We start from the raw sequence: 23,409 nt of genomic DNA on the forward strand, positions 1-23,409 counted from the left end.
TCCTGCTTGTAGCATAGTGCCTCAGACAACTACGCTACCGCGTGCCCCCATAATATGTGTAGTACAGGATCGCCTCTCGATTGCACAAGCACGCTTACTGATTTACACCGAAGGTGAACGTAAAATTAAATTTGAGTTACTCATAGCGATAACTATGAAGCTTACCATCTTAACGGTATTTCACGATGGAAAGTCCGGTAGTTTCCGACGTTTCGGAGGAACGGAAACGGTACTTCGCTTGGTCCTTCCACCCTTAAGGTGGAGAGAGTACATCGTGCATTTATTTGCCAGTAGCTCAGATTATGTGACATCATATTATAGGATGATTAATGAATACTGAATTGGAGAGGATGTGAGCAGCGTGGTCATGGTCTGACTATTATCTCACAATTCGCCAGAAGGGGCTAGAGATATACCACGTTAAATCGCGGGCATGATACTTGCATACGGGCCGAGAAGTGAGCTCGGGACCTGCGGAGCACGTAGAGGGGCCCTTACTTGGTTTGGAACACTGTCGATATGGCGCGTGCCGGATGACATCACAATTCATGTCACACCGGCGTTGGGATTCCCTTTCTGCTTTGCTGCCACATTGTTTTCCTAGTGCAGTGATTTTTTCCTGGCCCCAAACAGGGGCGATATAGTGTCAGAATAGAGAATCACTGTTACAATATTAGTCTCACAGAAAGACGATGCTGCGTGCATGTACCTAACTGCAGAAAATTTGGGGAGATGGGACATCGAATAGAACATTGAAGCGTACATCCAAAATAATGATCACTTGACTACTCACAGGGCGTCGGTGGAATTGAAATTAATATAGAAACTGTGAGTTCATTTTGTCTGTGCCAGATTGGTATTGAAATTTGAATTGTTTCTGTATACCAGAATGGTACCCAAACGTACATATAGAAACCCTGACCTGATTTTCACCATGTTCGAAGAAATCTGTTTCAAATTAGTGTCGGAAAATCTATGGAGAGATCAGGGATTCAGTGGTTGTAGCAATGGGAATTGGGTTACAGTTGCTTTGTAATTGTGCATTTACGTGGCCTGAAAATTGTAAAGCTGCTTTATGTTCCTGCTGTATATAACTTGGTTAAGTCAGTAGCTTCGACCATGTTTTGGATCTGTGTGCCGTGGAATAGACGTAACACTCCCTGTTCGTTTTTGGAGTTAGGTGTATCGGCCTGCTTGTCTTACAGTTTCCGAGCTAGATGATTCATTTATCCAAGTATACTGAACACTCGCTGATTGCGTTTCTTACTTTCTTTTGTCTTCTATCCGTCCATCTGTGGACATATTACAACCCGAGAAGAACTGAACGGATTTTCACAAAATTTGATATTCGATAGTTTCGCAAGGATCAGTCGACACATTCCAGTGTTATTGAAATCTGATAATCTTGGTCGCGTAACACGATGGCCCTTCATTTTTGCGGATGTGCTGATCGCAACACGCCAAATATTAATCGAGGTGACGTATTGGAACGAGAGTTGTCGAGAAAAAAAAAGAAAGAAGTTTAATACACAAATTCCTTAAGTCTTGAGATTTTAGCGAAAGTTTATTGGCGTAATCGAAATTTCTGTGTGCTCCATAAAGTAGTACTCAGAATTCATGCCTTTCTTCCCGGTTTGTTAAGCTTACTTGACGCCAAATTAGAAACCTAATTTCATATAAAGATTAAATGTGTGAGATAAAACGAATAAATTTCACAGTTCAGCAACGTAATACTGCGCGACTGCGCGATATCGAATTACAGCGAAACATGCGAGACGGTTTATATAATTTATATGTGTCCTAACGTAAAGCAGTTCTGATTGCCGACTAAACGTTATTAAAGATCTGTCTTACTGAATGTAACACTTCTGATTAACTGTTTATTATGCAATAGCTGCGCATCGCTTCCCGTTACCGTACATCGCGGATTTCAAGTGACGCCACAGGAAAGCATCCAGTGGTGTGAGGTCTGGAGATCGTAGTGGCCATTTTACAAGCCCCTTCGACTGATCACCGTCCAGGCAGGTAGTGACATAACAGCCGGAGCGCACACAATACGGTGCCTCATCGTGCTGGAAGTATAAAGTTCAAGGACTCGAGCGAGAGCCATTGCGTCTACATACGGTTGCAGCGCGGTCTCCTGTTAACCTGTTGCCCTCAGAATCAGGCATTCCACCTCATGTAGATCTGGGGGCCTCTTTGATCATGAACATCAAGAGCAGAACACGACTTTTGTATGTGTTTTGATGGTTCCGCTGAGATTAAAGCAACCTTTGTCGCTAATGAAGAATGTCTGCTCCCCGAGTGTCGTACTGTTCTCGTGTTTGCTGCAACCACTCACAGAATTTCAGGCGCCTGTCAGGATCATTGCCGCGCAACGCTTACGCAAATTGTATTTTAAATGGGTGATATTTGTATATAGTTTTTTTTTAAGTTTCGTGCGGTGAAGTGAGTCCACTTGGTACATCGGCCATTAATCGGCCTATTTTACCAGCCCCGGATGGTGGTAATGTGCGAGGAGCAGTCGGTGGAATGAGAATTGGCAGGGGAAATGGAAGTGCTCGGAGAAAACCTGCTCCAATGCCACTTTGTGCACCACACATCCCACAAGACTTGACCTGGGATTGAACCCGGGCCGCCGCGGTGGGAAGCCGATGAGTAACCGCCTGAGCTATGGCACGGCCTGGTACATATGTTGTGTACGGAACCTCTGGTACCACTTTCATGCGCAGTCTTCCGTGCAGAGCAATGGGGACTAGCAGTCTGTTTTGTGGTGACGTCGACACATGCCAGAACTAGGAGCATGTCGCGGGCACTCTGTCCGGTGCCTGTACTGCACGCACCCAGTCCCTTCGAAGCAGGTGAACAGGTGATGAGAATGGGGTTGCCGTAGGATGGCGCCTGACGCGCGTAGAAATGTTACGCTGTTGTGTAGGAGGGACAAGGGAGATGGACGCCAATTCAGAAAGTTTCGAAGCTGCCACTACCCTGCCGTAACTACAGGGAATTCCTTTCGGAAGCGTGGAATGTAGAAAATTGATTACGTAAAGACAGGTAATTTGTTCTCGTCTGGGCTGGTCTTGTCTTTTGGCGACGTACGAGTTAACTGTCGGAGGGCTGTGGGGCATAGCTTCCCCTGTCAGATGCTCTCAAATTTGTATCAGTAATACTCGGTGCCTACCGGCCCTGATGTATTTATCATATAGTCACCGCAAACTCAACATTCTGTACTCATTGTAGTCCCTGCTTACACTGTATGTCCGCGTATCCAACTCAGCAGTGTTGGGCAACGTTGTGATGATTACACTAATCTACATTCCTAAGTTACTACCTTCTTTCCACAGTCCCTTCCAGGTACTGCCGAATCAAAATGTTTACTTCTTTAATTAAAAAATTATACCGTTATGACGGTAAGAGCATAACAAGAACCATTTCGCATTTTTTTCTCGCGGCGTATGAGCGCCGTCAGCCCACCCACAATGCGATAGAGCATTACGGTGTGGTTGAAACACGTGTACAGGAAACTAAACATATACTGCACTTGACCGCAACTACGGTGTACTACTGCACTTCGCTAATTGCGGTTTTCTTGTTTTTCGACCGTTGCTTCGCTTGCCACATCGTCATGCACACCAGGACAGTATCTCTGTCGCGGTGTGCGGCCAGTTACTCGAGACATCGTCGGCGCCGTATTCCCATGTGTAAGAAACAAGACGGACCCCGTTCTGAACGTCAGCTGTAGTGAATGTGCAACAAACCTTCGTGGTGTTGTATACCCATTTGTGGTTTTGTAGACTTGCAACATTTTGCCACTGTTGGCCACACCGTAACTTTTCTGTCAGTACAGCAAAACACAGTGGTTTCGTTCACTTCATTCTGTGTCATGTTGCACTCACCTCTCAATCACTGCTCCTTCACCCCCTGGAGAAATTACATCCTTTTTCGCAGTAACTATTTATTGTTGGTGTGTAAAGAGTGTAGCACCTTAACTGCATGAGGTTTGCAGCAGCTCTTCCTTCTTCACATCTTTCCGTATTTTGCCAAACGACCGAGGCCTCGTATTGCCGCGGACGTTAAACGTACACTGGTGGACACGTATGGTCCAGTACTTACCGGTCAGCAGACATTTCGTGCTATATGTGTTTGTGGGGCTTATGTGTTCGTTTACGTGGACTCTCACATAAAGAATGAGGAATTAGCCAGCATTTCTCTGTACCTCATACATACAGTTACGTTATGCCGTCGGTAGCTGTAGATCTCAAATGTAAACAAGTGTTCGTTTCTCCTCTGAGACGTTGTATTTCTTTTCAGACCGATCTCTGTGGTATCAAATGGCGTAAGTTGGTGTGTGGGGATTACAATTTCTCGTCGGAGCCTCTGGATGATCCTGTGTTGGCGAGTTTCTCTCGCTGCCTCGCCGGAGACATTCTGTGCGTGTGGCGGCGTGTGGCCACCCAACAACCAGCCTCCGCCACTGGGCCGCACTCCGCCAATCAAGCTGCCGGTGGCCTGTTCGACCCCATTGGTCTCCCTCCGGGACTCGGTGGACCTGGACCCGCAGCAAGTAACCAGAATCAACACCCACCATTATCCCTTCATGCGGCTAAGGAACTGTGGATCTTCTGGTACGGCGAGGAGCCTGACCTGTCCGGTCTTGTTTCTCCGGAACTTATCGCTGCCGGTGAGTTTCGATCTATTTCTCTATTGATTTTTTTTTCAGAGATATTTGTTCTGCAATGACTATAATCGTTCAAAATGTATGTTGTAGGGTTTGCGAATTGTTTTCACTTGTGTTGTTGATTCTCTTCAGCATCATGACTTTTATGCGTCGACATTTGTGTTTAGAAGGCACACTAAAACTTCTGTTAAACATAACCCCTTTATTGTTGGAAAATCCCGAAAAGAATCTAGGGTTAAAGTAACGAAAACTACATCATGTAAACAAAAAAATTAACACTGAAATGGAAAGGAAATATATTTTAACGGAATGAGATGAATATTTATTGTTTCCTGTTCTTGAAATTTTGTGTTGCCCTGAATCTTGTTTTGGAAATACCGAAATAACATTCTGGAGAGTTTGTTACAGTTCACGCAGACACATGCACGGGTGGTTTTTATATTGTCACAGAATATTCATTTGTGGTTCATTTGACGACGCTGGAACTCTGTGAAACCGTATGGCGTCAAATGGTAGGATGATTAGTGGCTGATGAATTGAAAGGATGTGGAAGGAAGAGGCTGTGGGCTGATTTGAAGTACTGCTCCGGAATGTGTCTGGAAAGACTGAGAAAAACGAAGAAAATTTCAGAATAATTGGTGTTCGAACCGGAAACCAAGCGAGTTCAAGTCTAGAGCGTTGTCAATACGACAGCATGCTTGGAACACAAACCATCTTATGGTAATGCGACGTGTGCTGTGGTTTGGACGAAGTCAACGCCATGGGGAAATTTCTTCAGAAGCTGACAGTTGCTCAGCCAGGCAAGAAATTCCTGTCATTTTGTGGAACCGGGACCACGTCACAAGAGCCTGCCACTGGTCCGTAAATTGAGCCAATTGGATCACGCCCTCCACCATATTTCTTTAAGACCTGATTTATTATGCATCATCCTCCAGTCTACTCCGAGGCCCTCCAGGGGGTCGCCTTACTTCGGATTGTCACACCAGAACGTTGTGCCTCAGTTTATGTTGAGCACAAATTCTGAAACTCTTCGCTATGCATGTTTGTTCAGACACCCTCGTAACCTTTTCCGTTTTCCGTCTGAAGTACTCCAGCAAACGTGTTTTCAGGCAGCATCTGTCAGTGTTCTTCCCTTCATGGGAGAGGCTGAGGTTCACATCCTTACAAAAGAATCGGGGGCACGCGGTAGTGTAGTCGGTTGAGGCACTTTTTTACAAGCCGGCAGGTCACGGGTTCGATTCCCAATGAGATCATTAGATTTTTCAGGTAACTTAATACTTCCAACCGCACCATTTTCTAACTGAAATGAATGCCAGGAATCTTCTGGTGGTGAAGGGCGGCCCGCGCGTAGAGAACGTCGCCGTAAACTGTCAGCCGACTCTCTAGGAAATGTGGAAGCCTCGACGTCTCTCACAACCCTGTGTGCCTATTCACTTTTCTTTGTCTTTTCATTCTTTGCACAAATTAGTTCGAAGTTGGCCGTCTTAAATTAATTTATGTCGCTCTGTTGCGCTCTTACATTATTGTTAATTCTTGTTTCTCGCTCATTAATTTTGTCTTTCAGATGTTCCCTCGTTTTTTCGTGAAATATCTACTAATTACAATCGTTACATTACTCAGGTTGATTACCTCCATTCATTTATCTGTGATCCTGTAATCATTGCCACAACTTATCTTGTTCTCTTTAGTTTCATAGGTCAGAACATTCTTCATCAACCTGTGAGTTGTGTTGTTTCAGTTCCTAATAACTTTGACACTCTTTGGTTGAACTTAAGATAGCCCTGGGGTTTACTCAGCCTCTGACAGAAATGAGTACCAGGAATTAATTAAATAATTTTCCTGGGGAGTAAAGCGCGGCCGGCGCGTAAGGCTAATAACCTTACCGCCATCTTTGAGCCGATTGTCTAGATAATGTGGGACCCTCAACATCTCACAACCCTATGGGCCTTCACGGCCTGGTACAGGGACGGCTTTACTTGCCTTTCCCCCCCTCCCCGCGGCGTCATATTGATGTCTGCATGATTATCTGACATCTTCCAAGCTTCACACCTGCTCGAATATTCACCTGATGCTGTTCTTTGTCGTCCTGTTGAGACTGAATCTGTCCATATCAAACTTACGCGTTGCTCTTGTACTTTCTGACCGTTTTCGCTGACTTTCGGATCCACTAAACAGTGACCAGTACCATTCTACTAAGGAAGATTTGACGTAATGTGTACTTGAATATCATCTTTATATCAACATACGATCAATCTGATTGGGTATCTTTTCATCAGATTTGCAAGTGTATTGTGGCATGTAGATGTTCTTAATTCACGATTTTTATTTGCATTTCCGTTGAAAATTCGTCCTCAGTTTCATTTCCACCCTTTTCCCATCTGACAGCCTGTACTCCCACTCAGTCTAACTTGTACGTCGGAAATTCATTCTCCGACTTCGGCAACACTCAATGCCGTCTAGTAACTGGAAACTGGCTGCCCGGGGTCTGGTCAAGTGGGATTTGTGGTGGACAAAGTGGCGCTGGGGCAGGTTTTCTCTAAGTACTTTGGTTTCCCCTGCCAATCTTCATTCCACCAATTGCTCCACAATCACCCTCACCTATCATCTGGGGCTCGTACAATAGGCCAGAAGTGGCCACAGTACAAGGGACTTAGTCCCACCCCACTAGCAATAAAAGAAACTGAAAACTGTCGTCAGTCTGTGTTTATGTGCTTGGCATTGGCTTCTGAATTGATCTCTTGAATTGCCTGTTAGGGCGTTTAATTACTCGTATTTTGTCCCATATGCTGTTTGTATTGCCAGCGCAAGGTAGTGTGAGGTGTAGAACCTTATTCAGCAAATGGGTCACGTATTGCAGCAGCTTAATCAACTCCAAGAAAGTTGTTCAGTTTGTCAAGAAAATACGCAATATATGCCGTGTGACTGTATTCTGAGGCAGTTTAGTCCAATCGCCTCACACCATATTCCTTTTAATATTAATTTCAGTATTATTCTTCGATCTGCGACTAGGTGTCCTAATTGACATTTTGCCTTGAGCTTTATTGTAATTTATTTTGGTGTATATTTCTCATCGACATTCGTGCTACGTGCTTGATCCATCTTATCCTCCTGTAAAGACCGACATGTAGAAGTGTCTCTCCTCGTCGCGCCCTCCTGCAGTTTCTCTACTTCTGGTGTAATACGAGTAGTTTCCTGAACGCGCAACAGGTTTTCCGTGTTGCCAGTTCGAATGGAAGAACTGTTTTTGTGCGTTAACCGCCGAGCGAGATGTCAGATGGTAAGTTTTTATTGCCAGGAATGAAATGAAGAAAGGGCTGGCTCGTCTTCCACGCGAGAAGTTGGAGAAATAGACGTGCGTAAGGCAGCAGTGTAGGAACGTGTTTATGCAGTTGATCCCTTCTGTACAAAGAGACAGCGCATTTTGCTCAGGAACGGAAGCTGTTTCGAATTGTCCGAACAGTTTGCTCTCAGCTTTAACCTGTATCGTATTTAGTTCGGAAGTATCGACTTCACGGGCAGTTGATTCCTGATCCTAATTTATTTAACAGATTCATATTTATAATTCGTAAAATTCGTGGTGTGCGAATTGGCACTTGAGCACATTTTTCTCAGTTTCTTCGTTTTTCCCCTGCTAGCCACCATCCAACCATTGTCCCATACTCATCTTTCACCACCGCCTGAGGCGTGTGATAGCAGCACATTGTAGTATCTGACGCGGCACTTGTCTCGTTACAGAGTAAGGAAGCCAGTTCTTAATCATTATTCATTACAATTTTCATGCCGAGGAGAACGCTCGCTCGCCATCGATGTCCTGAGTGTTCGCATTTAGGGCGTTCGCGTCATGTCGTAGTAATACAGGAGCACAGCAGAACAACAGGAATTGTAAAACTCGCGACAGGTACGTCTGAGTATGAGACATTAGAAAGGGGATCATTTTAAGTAAGGTACGAATACGTGGGAATAAAATTATGTAAAGCTGTAACAGGCCCTGGAGACCAATAAGGTCGTGAAACGTCGATGCTCCTACATTTATAGACAGTCGGCTCTCAAATGGCGGTGAGGTCAGCCTTACGTGCCAGCCGCCCTTTACTCCCAGGAAGATTTCTGTTAGAGGCTAAGTTGACCACAGGGTCATAGTGCGGCTGGAAGGATTAGGTCAGTTAAAAAACAGTGGCCTCATCGGGAATAGAACCCACGACCTTCCGACTTGTAGCATAGTGCCTCAACCAACTACGCTACCGCGACACAAGGAGCATACGATGTTATTAAGCCATTCAATATAAGTATGTCTGTGCGAAACATGTAAACAGTGAACATATTGAGAATTGCTTCTGTTTGCACCACCTCTGCATGTAAAATCGTACATTGCCGTGATGACTGCATGCATTTCTTCGAGCCTCCCTGTAAAATATGTTTTCCGTAACACAAGATTGGAATAAAGGGTTTGGGTCAGAGCATTCGCTAGCGATATGCTCGTCCAGTGGAAGTGAAGTGCCTACATTCAGCGGCACTGTTGATGTTCCCACTGAGCTGTGCTGTTTCAGTGTTTTAAGAAGTATTTACGGTTCTACGTACACTTTTTTTACCGTCGCGTGGCTGACGAATTAGAATGAAGTGGTCATCTCTTAATCGAGGTACACTCCCGGCATTTGTCTGAGGAATTTGAGGAAATCGAAGAAAAGTTTCCTACACGATAGTCGGTGTCCTGGCAGAGATTCGAACGGAACACCTCCCGAATACAAGTCTGGAGTATGGGCTGCTACCGCAACCGGGCCAAGCTGTGTGCGCGCCCTCGCGAATCTTAACCGGAATCTGTTGTTTAATTTTTGTAACATTGGTGTCTAATTGAAACAGATGTTTGTGTAGACGGGCGGACGGTCACGCTTGCATCTTGCCATTAATGTTCGTAAGAAATAATTGTTTTTGTTTATAATCCTTGAAAGAGAAAATTCTTGTGACGGAAATGAACTAATGTGTACTACCTGCGGGGTCAATAATCACCCGTGATCTCTCTTCGTAGCAATGTATTTGAAACGTAGTGCATAACCAAGAGGTCAAAGGGCACACGACCGATTCAACAGCTGCGAATGTTTATGTGCTCAATGTACTCCAACGCTCCTAGGCCAAGTTTCGTTGGAAGCCTTGGTTTGGAAAACTTTAATGAGAAACCCTTCTGCTGAACTTAAATTCATCATGATTCCAGGGCCTTTTAATGTCACATTATTTGTGGCTGTGCAGCCCTTCAGCCCTTTGGTTACCAAATTATTTTAAACCAGTTATGCCACTCTATGGCTTTGGAATGGCATTGGAAGTATGAACAATTTAAAATCATGTTTTTTCACCGTCTGATATTGGTGCTGTAATAACAGATACTGTGGCCCCTTTTTTGTCACCGAATTCTTTACAAAAATATTGATAGATGAATTATTTGGAATAATGTTGCATCCAAGTATCCTTGAATCATGGAAAAGAAAACTCAGGAATAATCCAGGTTTCCTTTGTCTTGTGTGTAGATTCTTCGACTTTTCGAAATTGCCCTTCAGCGGTTAGGTGTTATAAGAATATTGGTACTCGCATTCTCTCCGTGGAGTAGGCATGTTCAGCCAACGTTCTGCTAAGCTATTCCGAGATTCTTAGCAGTACATTGTTCACTTGTCGTGCAGGAAGCGATAAGCTGGCAGAACTGCTGAATCAGTAGGATCTAAGTTAACAAGAGTCAGGTAGTGTCTGCTCTTAAGCGACTTGCATCGAACGGACACCTTGCCACACTCGTTGTGCATTTCGCAGAAAACTATGCCTAAACCTGCACGCGACGGTGTCGGACACGGGATTCGGCGGATATTATGGAAGTCTCTCATCCATTCCCCGAGGAAAGGAAGTCCCTCGCCAAGGAAAACCCATTTACTTCCTCCTAAACAATACTCCTCTATGCGGGCCATCTCCCCTCTTATATCCGCTGGGGCCTCGGAAAGGTCTGTTATTTTTTCCCCGCTTCTTAAGTTCGGCCTGTGAGAAAAGTGGCGCAAAAAAGGGCCGGTGGTTTTCGCTCTTCCTTCAGAAAATAAGATTGGAGCCCTGGAGAGGTCCGTTGTCCCTCCCTCACTGTCCCTCGTGTTCTGTGACGATTCACCATTGTGCCCCTCTAAGGGTCTTAAGTGTCCCTTTTTTGCCCGTCCCATTGTCTAGGATCGGGTACCTTTCTTTGCACCCTCTGCTTGTGTATCATGACCACCCACTTTGACACGTCCGACCGTATATAATCAAACCTGTTTCTGAACCCACACGTTCGAACTGGAGATGGAGGCATCGTGTCCCTCCGAAACATCGGTATTCGCCCATAAAACTAGATGGTGTCACTGCCCAGAAGGCCGCAGTCTTAATTACCGCCCTGAAACCCTTAGAACCCCAGTTAGGGAAGATGTTGGAGTATGAAAGAGTGAGGTTTTATACTTCCACTGTTTTGAAATATTCATGATCTAAAACTTGGCCGTCACAAAAATGTTAAACCGTGACGTGGCTTCAAAAGCGAAGTATTCAGAAAACAGATAAACGTTTGCATTGGAGCCGGGCAGCCGTTGTCGTGACTGCTCGTTTGTCCGGTATCTGCTTTTATTTCATTCTGTTCCTGGCAAATGTCATAAGTAAGGACATACTAACGCTAGAGTAAACAGTTTCGTTTTGTGACTGATTTTTCTTGTATAATCCATAACTTGTATATGTTGTCTGTGGCTCACGCACCACTTCCGCTTAGGCTGTGCCTCGGAATAACTCAAGATATTTCCAAGGAGCACTGCGTCTCTTAAAACAACCCTGGACACACTGGGCCCTGATACAGGGTAACCTCCCCTCTTGTCCGTAGTGTTACCGATAACACGGTAAGTGGCTCTCTTTGGGCTGAACGGTTGGTGTTTGCATCCCGGCAGACAGGCCTACTCAGTACCCTACCAGAAGCTTTTTTCCGCAGGCACAGGGGCAGAAGTGACTCCGTGCTCTGGTATACGTGACGTTTGTGTCTGGATGGTGTCAGGTGAAGATAAACATTTGTCTTAACTGCTGGTGCGGTAGTTTCGCGCACATGCTTGCAACTTGGTTACTTCGCATTGGCGCAAGGCCCTCATGCCACTATCGTGGAAGCCAATTTCAGAATTCGGGTATGGTGAGCAGTGGCTTGTTGGTTGACAGTCTCCGTGTGTGAACGTGGTTGTGGGTCGATGTGAGGGTGGGGGTGCTGCTGCCGGCTGGCGGTGCTATCGACCGCTTGAGCCTCTCCACTGGGAGAGTGAAAGTGTTCATGGCTGTTGAATATTGGTATCATGTAATGGCTACTTTTAGAGGTCGCATCAGTAAGTTACGTTGCATTGCACCGTCACAGGGCAGTCAGGATTCCACATACTGACAGGAAGAAATTGACGGCGCATTATTCTCCCGCTTGCTGAATTGTGCGGGTCGTTTTGTAGAGATTACTTCCCAAGTGCCGCAATTTTCGGAAAAATTCTGTGCTGCGGAAACAATGAAAATCTTCGAACAACTTCATTCGCCAACAGTCGTTTACCGAATATAGGAGTTGAAGGGTCTGTTCCGCTTAATAATAATAATAATAATAATAATAATAAGTGGCCGTTGCCCGGAAACGGAAAATTAGCAATTTCAGTACTTTCTTGCGTGTAAGTCTTTTCTTTGCGTGCGTGTTAACTGGTATGCCAGTTACATTTTCGGCGAATGCCATGTTTATAAATAATGGTGGAGACAGATTTATGCATCTTAGCCCCCATGTAGTCTTGTCAGAATGTCGTTAGCTTTGCCCGTCTTTAGTTAAACCCAGACTGTACACATTGCATCTCCCTAAAAGACTGCACAGAGTGCATGATGATTGCTTGGTATGAAAAAGTGCAGTGCTATTTGTAACCGTAGTGAAACGACAGAAACATATGGAGTAAGAAATTGGCGTTGGCACATTCCAGGCGAGTATCGAACACATTTCCCGGGTCCCTGTGCTTAACAAATTAAGCATTACGCCCTGAGGACGTATGGGGGAGTATATGTATAGATCGACGTATTCTTGACCTCGGCACTAGTTGGTTAGTAGTCAGCTTCACGCGCCGGCCGCTTTACCCCCCAGGGAAAGAACCCCCGGCACCTGTTGCATAGGAGGCTGGATAGGCGCCAGAACTGGTCTCGGCGACGTGGAAAGGATAAGAATCTTGCCCCTCGGCCGTCCAGCTTTTAGCCAGTCGCTATATCAACCGCTCTTCCTGCTCCTGTCTCAGTGAATTCGACCAAATCCACTGCGCATGCTGTTGAGAACGGCCATGTCTGATAACAGGGACAGTAGGATATAATATTAATTCACACAAAACATACAACTTGAGCCATGGTTTTGAATTCTGTGAATGGCGTATCGTGACTGTGTGCGCCATATTCATTTCTGGAACCGAGTTCACTGATACTTGAAGAGCCGTGTGAGATGTATGAGTGTGGTAAACAAGGGCAGCTTCTGTTTCGTGGTTCTTGCTGGTAATACGTCTGATGAAAGCTTCAAGAGGAAACAGCAGATTAATGTAAATATTATATTCAGGTGCGCTCTCGATTACTGGACTCTAAAAGACGTCCATGAACCCCGCCTACAAAATAGGGGGGAGGGGCCTCGAAATAAGACGGACCGACAGACTGTCACTCGGTACCCCCATACTTGTTGATATTGAAACGAAGTATAACCGATCTGACCCAAAGTAAGAATTGTTCGCACCGATTTCATACGAAACTCAGTTAAGCGTGTCAACACAGTCAGGACTAGGGACGCGCCAGCGATTTTCTCTCTCCTACAGTTAGACGCCCGCGACTTTCTAAAGCTTCATGCCCCCAGTTACTTCTTCAGACGCCGAATTGAACTCACCTAGCGCATGGAATTTCTTCACGAGACTTAAGAGGGCGGGGGACCACGGCTTAAGGTAGCGTACGTGGATGTGTTCTGCGCGTGATTTTGCAGCCGGAAGCCGTGTCAGAACGCACCGTTATATTGAGCAACATGCCTGAGCTTTGGTCGTGTCGTTTATCCTGAAGTGAAGGCAGCTGGCACTGAACCATATGTCGCTGTGGTAATTGCTGTCGTCCGAGTCGTGACGCCGGGAGGGAGGCAGTGTCTCTGGGATGGTGCCCCCATTTATTTCTCATCTACTCTGAAGACAGAGGTAGCACGTTCCTCCGAAACGCCTATTATCTAGAAAAGAACACGGCCTCGCATCACACAAAACAGCGTTTACAAGCACCGCCTTAAAGCTCACATGGATCCCTAGTTACATTTACCAAAGTAACATACTTTATTCTTGTAATTGATAACCTATGCTCCGACCTAGTTTTCTTAATCTGTTGAGCGAATATTGATTTGTCGAGGACTGTGTTCTGTGTTGTTAGATAGGGTCCTCAAATGAGGTTAATTATGGAATAAAAATCATAAATCCTTACGTATTTCAGAAATAGCTGTTATTCCATCCGCATACCAGAATGTTAAAATTGGCCTATTTAGTGCATTTACAATCTGGTCAGCAGTGGCGATGAATTCTGTTCATTAACTTTAGTTTCCAGGTGTCGACCGAAATGGAACCCATTGAATCTGTCAGCTTTGTTACAAAAGGCGCCAAGAAAAATGGTCCGAGATTTTCCATTTTGCTTAACAGTTTCTCCCCCCAACCACCACGGGGGAACCTCTGAGCCTTCCGCGGTGCTGCGATCGGTCTTTCGTATTTGTAATATTTCTGAATATAGTCAGTGTAGTTCCTACACCTATGCCACGTGTTTCTGTAATGTGTAACGATAAATTGTATTAGCATTTTCTTTTCATGGGATACATTTGAGTTCTGTATCGTTAATGCGGTCAAACGTGTGCTTACTGTTGATATCGTTGCATGGTAGGTGGTAAACAGAGCCGGTCACGGTAGCCGAGCGGTCTAAGGCATGCACTCTCTTCACTCGCTCGGAAGCCGGGGTCGTGGGTTCGAATCCCACTCAGGGCATGGATGTTTTTGTGCGTTTTTCTGTGTTTGTCTACAGGTAGAGGCCTTGCGACGAGCTGATCACTCGCCCAAGGAGTCCTGCCGCATGTGTAAGATCTAGTAAACCGAAGTGAAACGGAGAGTTTCATGGAGGTAGGCCTAGGCCCAAACTGGGTGTGTAGCCCCACAGAAAAAAAAAAGGTGGTGAACAGAACTGAAATTTCTAATACCAACTGCAACAGGATGCTAAGGTACAAACAGCACTGGATAATGGCGTTAGTGAGAGTTGGTTACTGTTCGCTTGATGGCATCAACCCTGGCACCGCGTCTGCATCAGATGCCCAGTGTCTACGGGGCGCACGTAAACAAGCGAGAGGGCGATAAGCAGGCCGAGGTAGATGCGTGGTTCACAACGCGTCGACTCTTCGGCAATGTCCGAAGTATCGTATGCTGCTACTGCTGCAATGAAGAGGCATGGTGTGTACAGCGCGAAGAGCTCATCCCAGGTCCCTAAGCCATTACGAGTCGAGCTCGCTGTCGCCGATGTTTTGTTTACATGCATTTTGTACACATCCCGAATAGAGTACAGATCGTGTCTGCTGTGCGAATTGAGGAACTGTGTACTAGTGGACACGGACAGATTAACTGTTTAGGGTTGATTGATAGTATTTGAAGCTTGTTCATATCGACCTGCTTTGGCGTACCGGTGGGTTGAATGTTTCAGTGACGGAACGAACAAGTTGACTCAACCGGTAATGCTTCTGAAGTGTATTCGCGAAGTGACCAGGTCGAATTTCGGGCGGGACGCAGTCTTTTCTGACCTTAGTTTTCAGCCCCTTCAGGTGAATGCCGTAATAGTACCTCAAATTAGGCCACGACCGCTTCCTCCCGCCATGCAGACAGTGTATGGACTGAGATACTGACAGAATTGTGATAAATATTTAGCAGCGATTTGCGTACAGCAGCTACGAACCAAGGGCCAAACTGGGATCCCGAGAGGACCGCATTTAGACACCGGGACTGTGAGTGGCTCTTGAGTTCTGAGCGGCACTGAAGTCACATAACATGGATTCCTGAAATTTGGTGTGGAAGTTTTAAAAAGTATGCCGGTTGCAAGATTTTCAGAAATGGAAAACAGGAAAACGGCGACTGTGCGAAACACACTTAACATAACGTTTGATAGTGTCTTGTAACTGTGCAGCTTTGAGATGTCTGGGATGACGAGAGATGGTATACATGCCTGTATGACATTCCAGACATGTACGAGAGAGAGTAAGTGAATAGGTCACAAACGTAAAACATTTAAACCTGGAAAAAACAATTATTTCTCGACATATCCCCCGCCAGCATTGATGCACTTGCCCCATCGCTTTATCATTGCGCATAAACCCGCAGCATAGAAGTCTCTTGATTGTTGTCTCGCCTCCTTGAGAGAATTTCTCGACCCAGTTGTTAGCCGCTTTATACACTTCTCATCGTAAACAGAAAACATTTCTTTATGAATATCCTTTGTATTGAATCCTTTTTCCCACAAAAAAACATACAATAGAACGCTGCTCTTTGGTAGTACATTGAAGCACGGTCGCCATTTTCACTACTGTAACCAGCCTGTGAACATGCACAAGAGTGTCTGCTATCTAGACTATCAGGAAGCTGGACTGTGCTGCTACCTAGTGATACAGATAGAAAACTTATGACGTCCATTACAACTGTTTAACTTCCATTTATGACCTGTTTACTGACTCTCCCTCGTATATTCCTCATTTTAAGTTTTCGCGGGAGGAGGTTAATGCACGCCTTCTGCTTTCGGAATTACTCCATGCAGAATGTTGAAGGTTTTCGAATGTTTCGGCAAACATTGCAGTTATTATCTTCAGGGTCATGTCTTTGAGGTGGGATGTAATCGCTTATAAAGATCTCACAGTAGGAAGTGGGTCGGAGGTGAAGCCGTAATTGGAAGAAACAGTAGAGCGACGTGCTGCTATCCAGTAGGGAGTTTCGTTGTGCTTCGTCCTATCACTGCTTACAGCAAGATCTACGTAAGAACTTCCACTCCTTCCCCGCCTGCAAGACGCCCTGAAACTGCAGTGTTTTTCGAAACGTTGGAAAACCTTCAACATTCTCAGCGGCGCATTTCCGAACGCCGAAGTCATGCATTTCGTATGCTCGCTTGGAAACATTACAACTCATGACTCATGAAACGTAGCGGTTGACCCATATCCATGGCCTTACCCAAGGTTTTCGTGTCCGAGTGTTCTCTCAGGGAGTAGCAGTTAGGACTGTATGACGGAAACCTGTACAGGGACACCGCAGCCAGCCGGTCTCGATCCCAGGTCAGGCCGTGTGCGATTAGTGGCGGACCAAGTGGCGCTGTTTCAGGCCATCTCAGTTAATCAACCTATCGTCCGACGCAACGTGGGCTCGATGCTGAAGCATTGTTAAATGACCTGCGAAGGATGTCCACTCTTATCTGTTTGGATGTGTGAAGTATAATACGTAGTTATAATGCGTACAAAACGGTGCTAAGGAGAATATTTGGACCGAAGAGAGATGAAGCGAAAGGAATTTGGAGGAAACTGCATAATGAGAAGCTTCATAACTTGTATTTTTTTGCCAAGTATGATTAGAATCATCAGGTCGAAGAGGATGAGATGTGCAGGGCATGTAGCACGAATGGGGCGAAGAGGAATTCATATGGGATTCTGGTGGGAAACCCAGAAGAAGAGAGACCAGTAGGACGACCTAGACGTAGGTGGGAGGATGCTATTAAAACGGATCTTAGATAGTATGGGGTGCTGTGGACTGGTTTGATCTGGCTCGGGATGGGGACCAGTGGAGGGCTCTTGTGAACACGGTAATGAACCTTCAGATTCCATAAAATGTTTGGAAATCATTGAGCAGCTGCACAAGTAGCGGCTTCTCAGGAAGGGCCCAGCTCCATGATGCTAGTTAGTTATAATGCGTACAGATGAAAGGAACTTCATGAATTTGTTTCAAGCCGCAAGGCCACAGCTTGTGTTAGTCGCAGTGTGTGTACATGCGCGATGTTCATTCTTGCGTATGCACACCGTCTGTGCATGGAGGTCGGAGGGTACCAGGGTCTATTGTTTTTGGCAGATTTTGCTTTGAGGATTCGGCATAACTGACAGCGAGTGTCTAGGCAAGACTTTATCAGATTTGGCCGCTGTACTGTGAGAGAATTCTAAGGCTGCTAACTCATCAGTGTGGCTGCTGGCCGCAGGGGCATTGTCTTGGTGGAGAGTCCCCTTGTCAGGCCAGATTTCGGGTCTTTTTCTCCGAGTCAGCACTTTCAGTTAACACTGTTGACTCGCCTTTTGTTCGTACTGTGTCCACATTTGCATCTGTCCTCCGCTTCTTTGGCTGCCCACTTCTTGGGTCATCTTGCACATCTTCTCGCCCTCCCTTGAACCGTCTATGTCGTTCAGAAACACTTGATTACGAGTACTTCATAGCGTATTCACCATAAGCCACGTTTCACTAGCACTTTTACCAATCTTCTCACAAAGCTTGATGTTTATCCGCTGCTCCATATTCTTGTCACTCGATTTTCCGCCAACAGCATACCGTGGACACGTGCTGTTTCCTCTGCTGCTTGTGAACTAAGGGCTCATTTGGTCCGCTCATGAAACGCCAAGTTGGAACATGTGCAGACATGCTTGGGTACATGAGTTTGCCTGAATCAACGCCCCAGCTACACTCTGCGGCCATTCCGGGAATTAAATTGTCACACCTTGTATGTGAAGAAAATCAGTCGTTTCGAATGAAATGACATATATGGACTTCTGAGTTGAATATGAAGGAGATATTAATGTATCGTTCCTTGCTGCGCGCGCTTGAGAAAGAATCTGCTTCACCTTTGAATGAAAGTGTACTTTCATTTGCTCGATTCGAGAGTAGAGATGTGAAGCTGTGTCCCGCAGCCAGTGCGGCATTCACATTTCCGATTGAAGGCGTAACAGATATTGAATGCGATAAATTTATCGCAATGATAAATAACACTTTCATCAAATCAGAGTAGTTTTATATCGTATCAGTAAATCAATTTTGAGTTAGCAGACTCGTGGAATGTTCATGATTGAATGCATTTTGTAGTTGCTACCCTCTTCACAGGTACCTACATATGTGGCTTTGGGTTAGCTACATTTGGAGGCTAAACGCGGAGACGGGCTTGGCCTCAGACGACTAGGAAACTGACAGAAGCGAGTTAGTAGTTTTCTCTTACTGTGAAGAAAGAATACGGGATGCAGTCTTTTTTAATTTATCCATTACAGTAAACCCTCGACTATCCGGATTTATGGGGGTTAATACGAATTAAGCAATAATCCGGAATAGTGAAGCAAAAGGTAGCCCGAAAAAAAGAACTGATAATAATTGGATATAAGTGGTGCTGATGAAAATAAATAACAAAATATCACATTAAAGCCTTTATTTAAAAGATATATAAAAAGACAGTATATTTGTTCATAGATAGAAGGTTTAGATTTTTTTTGTACCTAATAGCGCAGGTTTTAAGAAACTGCTAAGTTTTGCCTGAACTGACAAGTGACTCATCTGCCTTCCTAAATGCCATGTGTCTTTTAAAGTGTGTACTCAACCGTGAAAAGAATTGTTCATATTTCGATCCGGATTAATTTAACGGGAAGAACGAGAGTTGCTGTAGTTTTTTTAACAGTACTGGCGCAATCTTTTTAAGTGTTTGTATTACTTTTATCATTCTTGGTACATACGCATGGCAAAACCGAAGCAAAGGAAACCTGTTGGATTTGTAATTTTCAAAGCAGTGACTATAAGAGTGCATCTGAGATGTAACGTCGTGTAGGTTCAATAGAAGTTGGTGAACGTATCGCTCGCCCCCCCCCCCACATCTTATCCGCTCTGCGTGCTGCGTGTTTGTTGTTGGTTTCTCGCCTGACTTTGATCTTGAAGATGGAGGCGATACGTTCATCCAAAACATCGGGGACCTACCAAACTACATGGCGTTGCAACCCGGCAGATCATATTGTTCAAGGAAGTTTTTCTTTTTGAACAGACAGAATACAGTAAGCCTCGCTAATCCGGTTACAGTTAGTCCGGTTGTAGGATAATCCGGATCGAAAAAATGAAAAATGCTGTTCGCGGTTGAGTACATACTTTAAAACGATACATGGCATTTAGGAAGGCAGATGAGTCACTTGTCTCTTCAGACAAAACCCGACAGTATCGTCAAACCTGCATTATTACGTCCAAAAACAAGTACAACTTCTGAGTCTTCTGTTGAATAAATGTATCGTCATTTTATGGTTTTTAAATTAAAGGCTCTACGGTGATATATTGTTATTTATTTTCATCACTACTTATATCACTAAATTTTCCATTTATTTGTTTTCTATGTTGTTTTTTTTTTTTTTTGTCTTTTAGGGCTACCTCTTTGCTTCACTAATCCGGATGACACCCCCTCCCAATTGTTCTGGATTAGCGAGGGTTTACTAGGTTTTCTGTGGGTGCATTATAACGGGCTCTCTTTCAGATCCGTGACATTTCAAGTTCTCACAGTGGCCAGTCCGAAGAATACTGGCTTCTGGGGTGCGAAACCGTGTAGTCTGATAGACGTTTACCGACGTATTGCCTGTACCTTGAGGGCAGAAGTTGGAAGTAGCCCGTGCCTCTGAAACTCTCGGCAGAGTTTTACCAGGCTACATGACGTCACATGCCAGAAGACAGTATTATTGTTGCTGGCGTTTTAGCTGGGGTCAAAACGCGTTCTAAAGGCACGGACTCCGTTAGAAAAAAATTAATGACCACCATATTATAGAAGTACTTTATAAGCGAATTATTTTCCTGCCCGATTGCACACAATTTCTTTGAACTTGGCCAAGCTGGGGGACCTGTTTCTGAAGTGACGCTGGTAGCAGTAATATCGGAGCGCTAGGAAGCAACTTAAGGGCGTTCTAGTCCGCTTTAGTGCTGAGGGTATCATTCTCGGGGACTGTGTTGCGGTGAAGTATGGTGCAGCCATTTTGCTCAGCGTGGTGAGGACTAAAAGAGTTGTGTGCATTCGGGTGAGAAAGTAATTCGTTTATTTATTAGTTATTTTGAACACAGTGTGGTTAAGGTTGGTCCTGTTCTTAATATGTAGGCACTGCGCCGTGAAGGCATATGAAGGAAGCACCACTCTTGTTGACGTCTGCATTGGATGGAGGTGAGCGCTCAGCTTCACGCCCCTGCCGCTTTACCATCAGGGGAAGAGCCACCGGTACCCGTTGGATAGGAGGCTGGATGAGCCCCAGAGTCGGTCTGGACACCGTGGAGAAGAGAAATTTCTTGCACTCCTGGGAAATGAACCCGGGCTTCCAGCCCGTAGCCCGTTGCTATACTGACTGAGCTATCCCGACTCAGCGGTTCCCAGCGTTTTTACACCGTCCACTTTTTTATGTATTTAACCCACGTCCAACATTAGAAATGCCTGTTATACTCGTATAACGAGGTTTTTGAAATTTGGATAGGCGTGTTAAGAAAATAAGAAATGCATGTTGTATTCCAAGAATGAAATAATGCAAATATGTGGTGGGGCGGGGGTTCGCAAAGGAAAATTTGTGGTAAGGTTTTCCTTGCTGTGCTTTCACCGTATTCATATGCCTGTATACCACGAATCATAAAAGCAGTGCATAAAACCAGCGGCAAAGTCGCTCCTGCTTCGCTTTATGATCGTCGGATCTGTGCATTTCTTACGTTGATACCACGAATATGGTCACTGCATCGCAGTGCGTAAGGTTGTCCCACTTGCCGATACCATGGCAGTAACCCTCGCCAAGTTACGTTCTCGTGGTCGTGGTGTTGAGCTTAGCAAGTTCTGTAAACGGGGTTTTCCGGCGTTGATTATTGTTGTTATTATTGTACAACTTTTACTTTCCTCTGCCCTTAATGGTAACTTTTGTTTTTAATGGAATTATTACCCTCCTTACTTCCAATGTAGTTAGTTAGTTAGTTATTTAGAGAGGGTGGGTTTCCCCATGCACCGCGACCAGTTTGATCTATTGTGCTTCCATCTATGATATTCTACCAGTCTCTTTACCCTACCGATAAATGGTGCGTACCATCAGTCCCGCCGAGCAAGCGAGTTCGGCCACTTGCTTAGCGGTGTCTATAATGCTTCCCCCATCTATCAGAGGCCTTAGAGACTATTGTTGGGCGGGAAACGTCCTGGAATTTGGCTCGGTGATCCCTTTTGGGGATATGAGGTTCTTTTACGTGCCGTACAGTTAAGACACGGGGCACACAGCTTAAAGTCCTTCCCGGAGGACTTGTTCCCCGAATTTTTCCGCCCTTAAAAATTCGACGACCTCCGACGGGTATTTGAACCCGCGTACCACACGAGTCATGAGGTGGGAACGTTACCTCTAGACTACGGAGGCCGCTTACTTCCAGTGTAAGACTCCCTCGAATTTAAGAAGCATCCAATTTTGAAATTAAGTATTTAGGGAAAAATTAGATTTCAGTGAGTATATTATAACACATGCCGGTCACGGTAGCCGAGCGGTCTAAAGCATGCACTGTCTTCGCTCGCTCGGAAGCCGAGATCGTGGGTTCGAATCCCACTCAGGGCATGGATGTTTGTGTGCGTTTTTCTGTGTTTGTCTACAGGTAGAGGCGTTGCGACGAGCTGATCACTCGCCCAAGGAGTCCTGCCGCATGTGTAAGATCTAGAAAAACCGAAGTAGACGGAGTTCATGGAGGTAGGCCTAGGCCCACTGGGGCTGTAGTGCCAAGAAAGAAATATTATAACACATCTTTTAAGATTTTCACTACATGCAAATTGTTTTGTATCTGTTTTATTTACTTAGAAAGTTCGTCCAGTGAATTTTTTTTAAGTTTCTTGGGATGGGGTAAGACTGAGTCCACTTGGTACGTCAGCCACTAATTGGCCTATTCTACCAGCCCCGGATGATGATGGATGTGGAAAAGTCTGTGGAATGAGAATTGGCGGGGTAAACGGAACTATTCGGAGAAAACCTGCCCCAGTACCACTTTGTGCACAGTGATCCCCCAGTCGCACACTAATCTCGCCACTTTGCTTACTTCCGTCCCAGGAGTGTCATTTCGCGTTCCGGCTTCCGCATCGTAGTGTTTGCGGACAAGACGCTTGAATGGACTGTTAATTGGCACATCATGTGGTTGTAACTGACTTGTCATGCTGCTAGGAATTGTTCCTTAAGTTATTTCTGATTCAGTCGGAGAGATGGCCACGAGATGCATGCATTTACAACCACACGCCGTGGCTCTGATATCGCGCCATGCCAACGTTCCCATACGGAGCCAAGCCAGATGTCATCCATGCATTTTTGGGGCGCCCGAACTATTACATCTTTGCCAAAATTTTCAGTTGACATTGTCGTTCTGAGGGGCACGCGGTAGTGTAGTTGGTTGAGGCACTATGCTACAAGCCCGAAGGTCGCGGGTCGAATCCCGATGAGGTGGATATTTCAATTTACCTAATCCTTCCAGCCATATTATGGCCCTGGGGTCGACTCAGCCCCTAACAGAAATGAGTACCAGGATTTTTCCTGGGGAGGTAAAAGGCGGCTGGCGCATAAGGCTGACAACCTTACCGCCATCTATGAGTAGATTGTCTAGAAAATGTGGGAACCTCAACATCTCACACCCTATGGCCCTCCACGGCCTGTTACAGGGATACCTTTACTTACACTGACGTTTTGTTTAATATTACGTGTGGTGGTCATTTTC

General features: G+C 45.3%; 1 protein-coding gene across 2 annotated transcripts in view; it reads left to right on the plus strand.

The window, feature by feature from the left end:
• Positions 1-23,409, plus strand: part of LOC111875322 (mediator of RNA polymerase II transcription subunit 13) — a 169,880-nt gene that overhangs the window by 62,165 nt on the left and 84,306 nt on the right. For both annotated transcript variants that reach the window (XM_023871463.2, XM_023871464.2), the window contains exon 2: positions 4,312-4,681. In XM_023871463.2, the coding sequence (XP_023727231.1) occupies positions 4,312-4,681 (370 nt within the window). The remainder of the gene's footprint in view (positions 1-4,311; positions 4,682-23,409) is intronic.

This window comes from Cryptotermes secundus, unplaced genomic scaffold (assembly GCF_002891405.2).
Source record: "Cryptotermes secundus unplaced genomic scaffold, Csec_1.0 scaffold1789, whole genome shotgun sequence".
NCBI classification, from domain to species: domain Eukaryota; kingdom Metazoa; phylum Arthropoda; class Insecta; order Blattodea; family Kalotermitidae; genus Cryptotermes; species Cryptotermes secundus.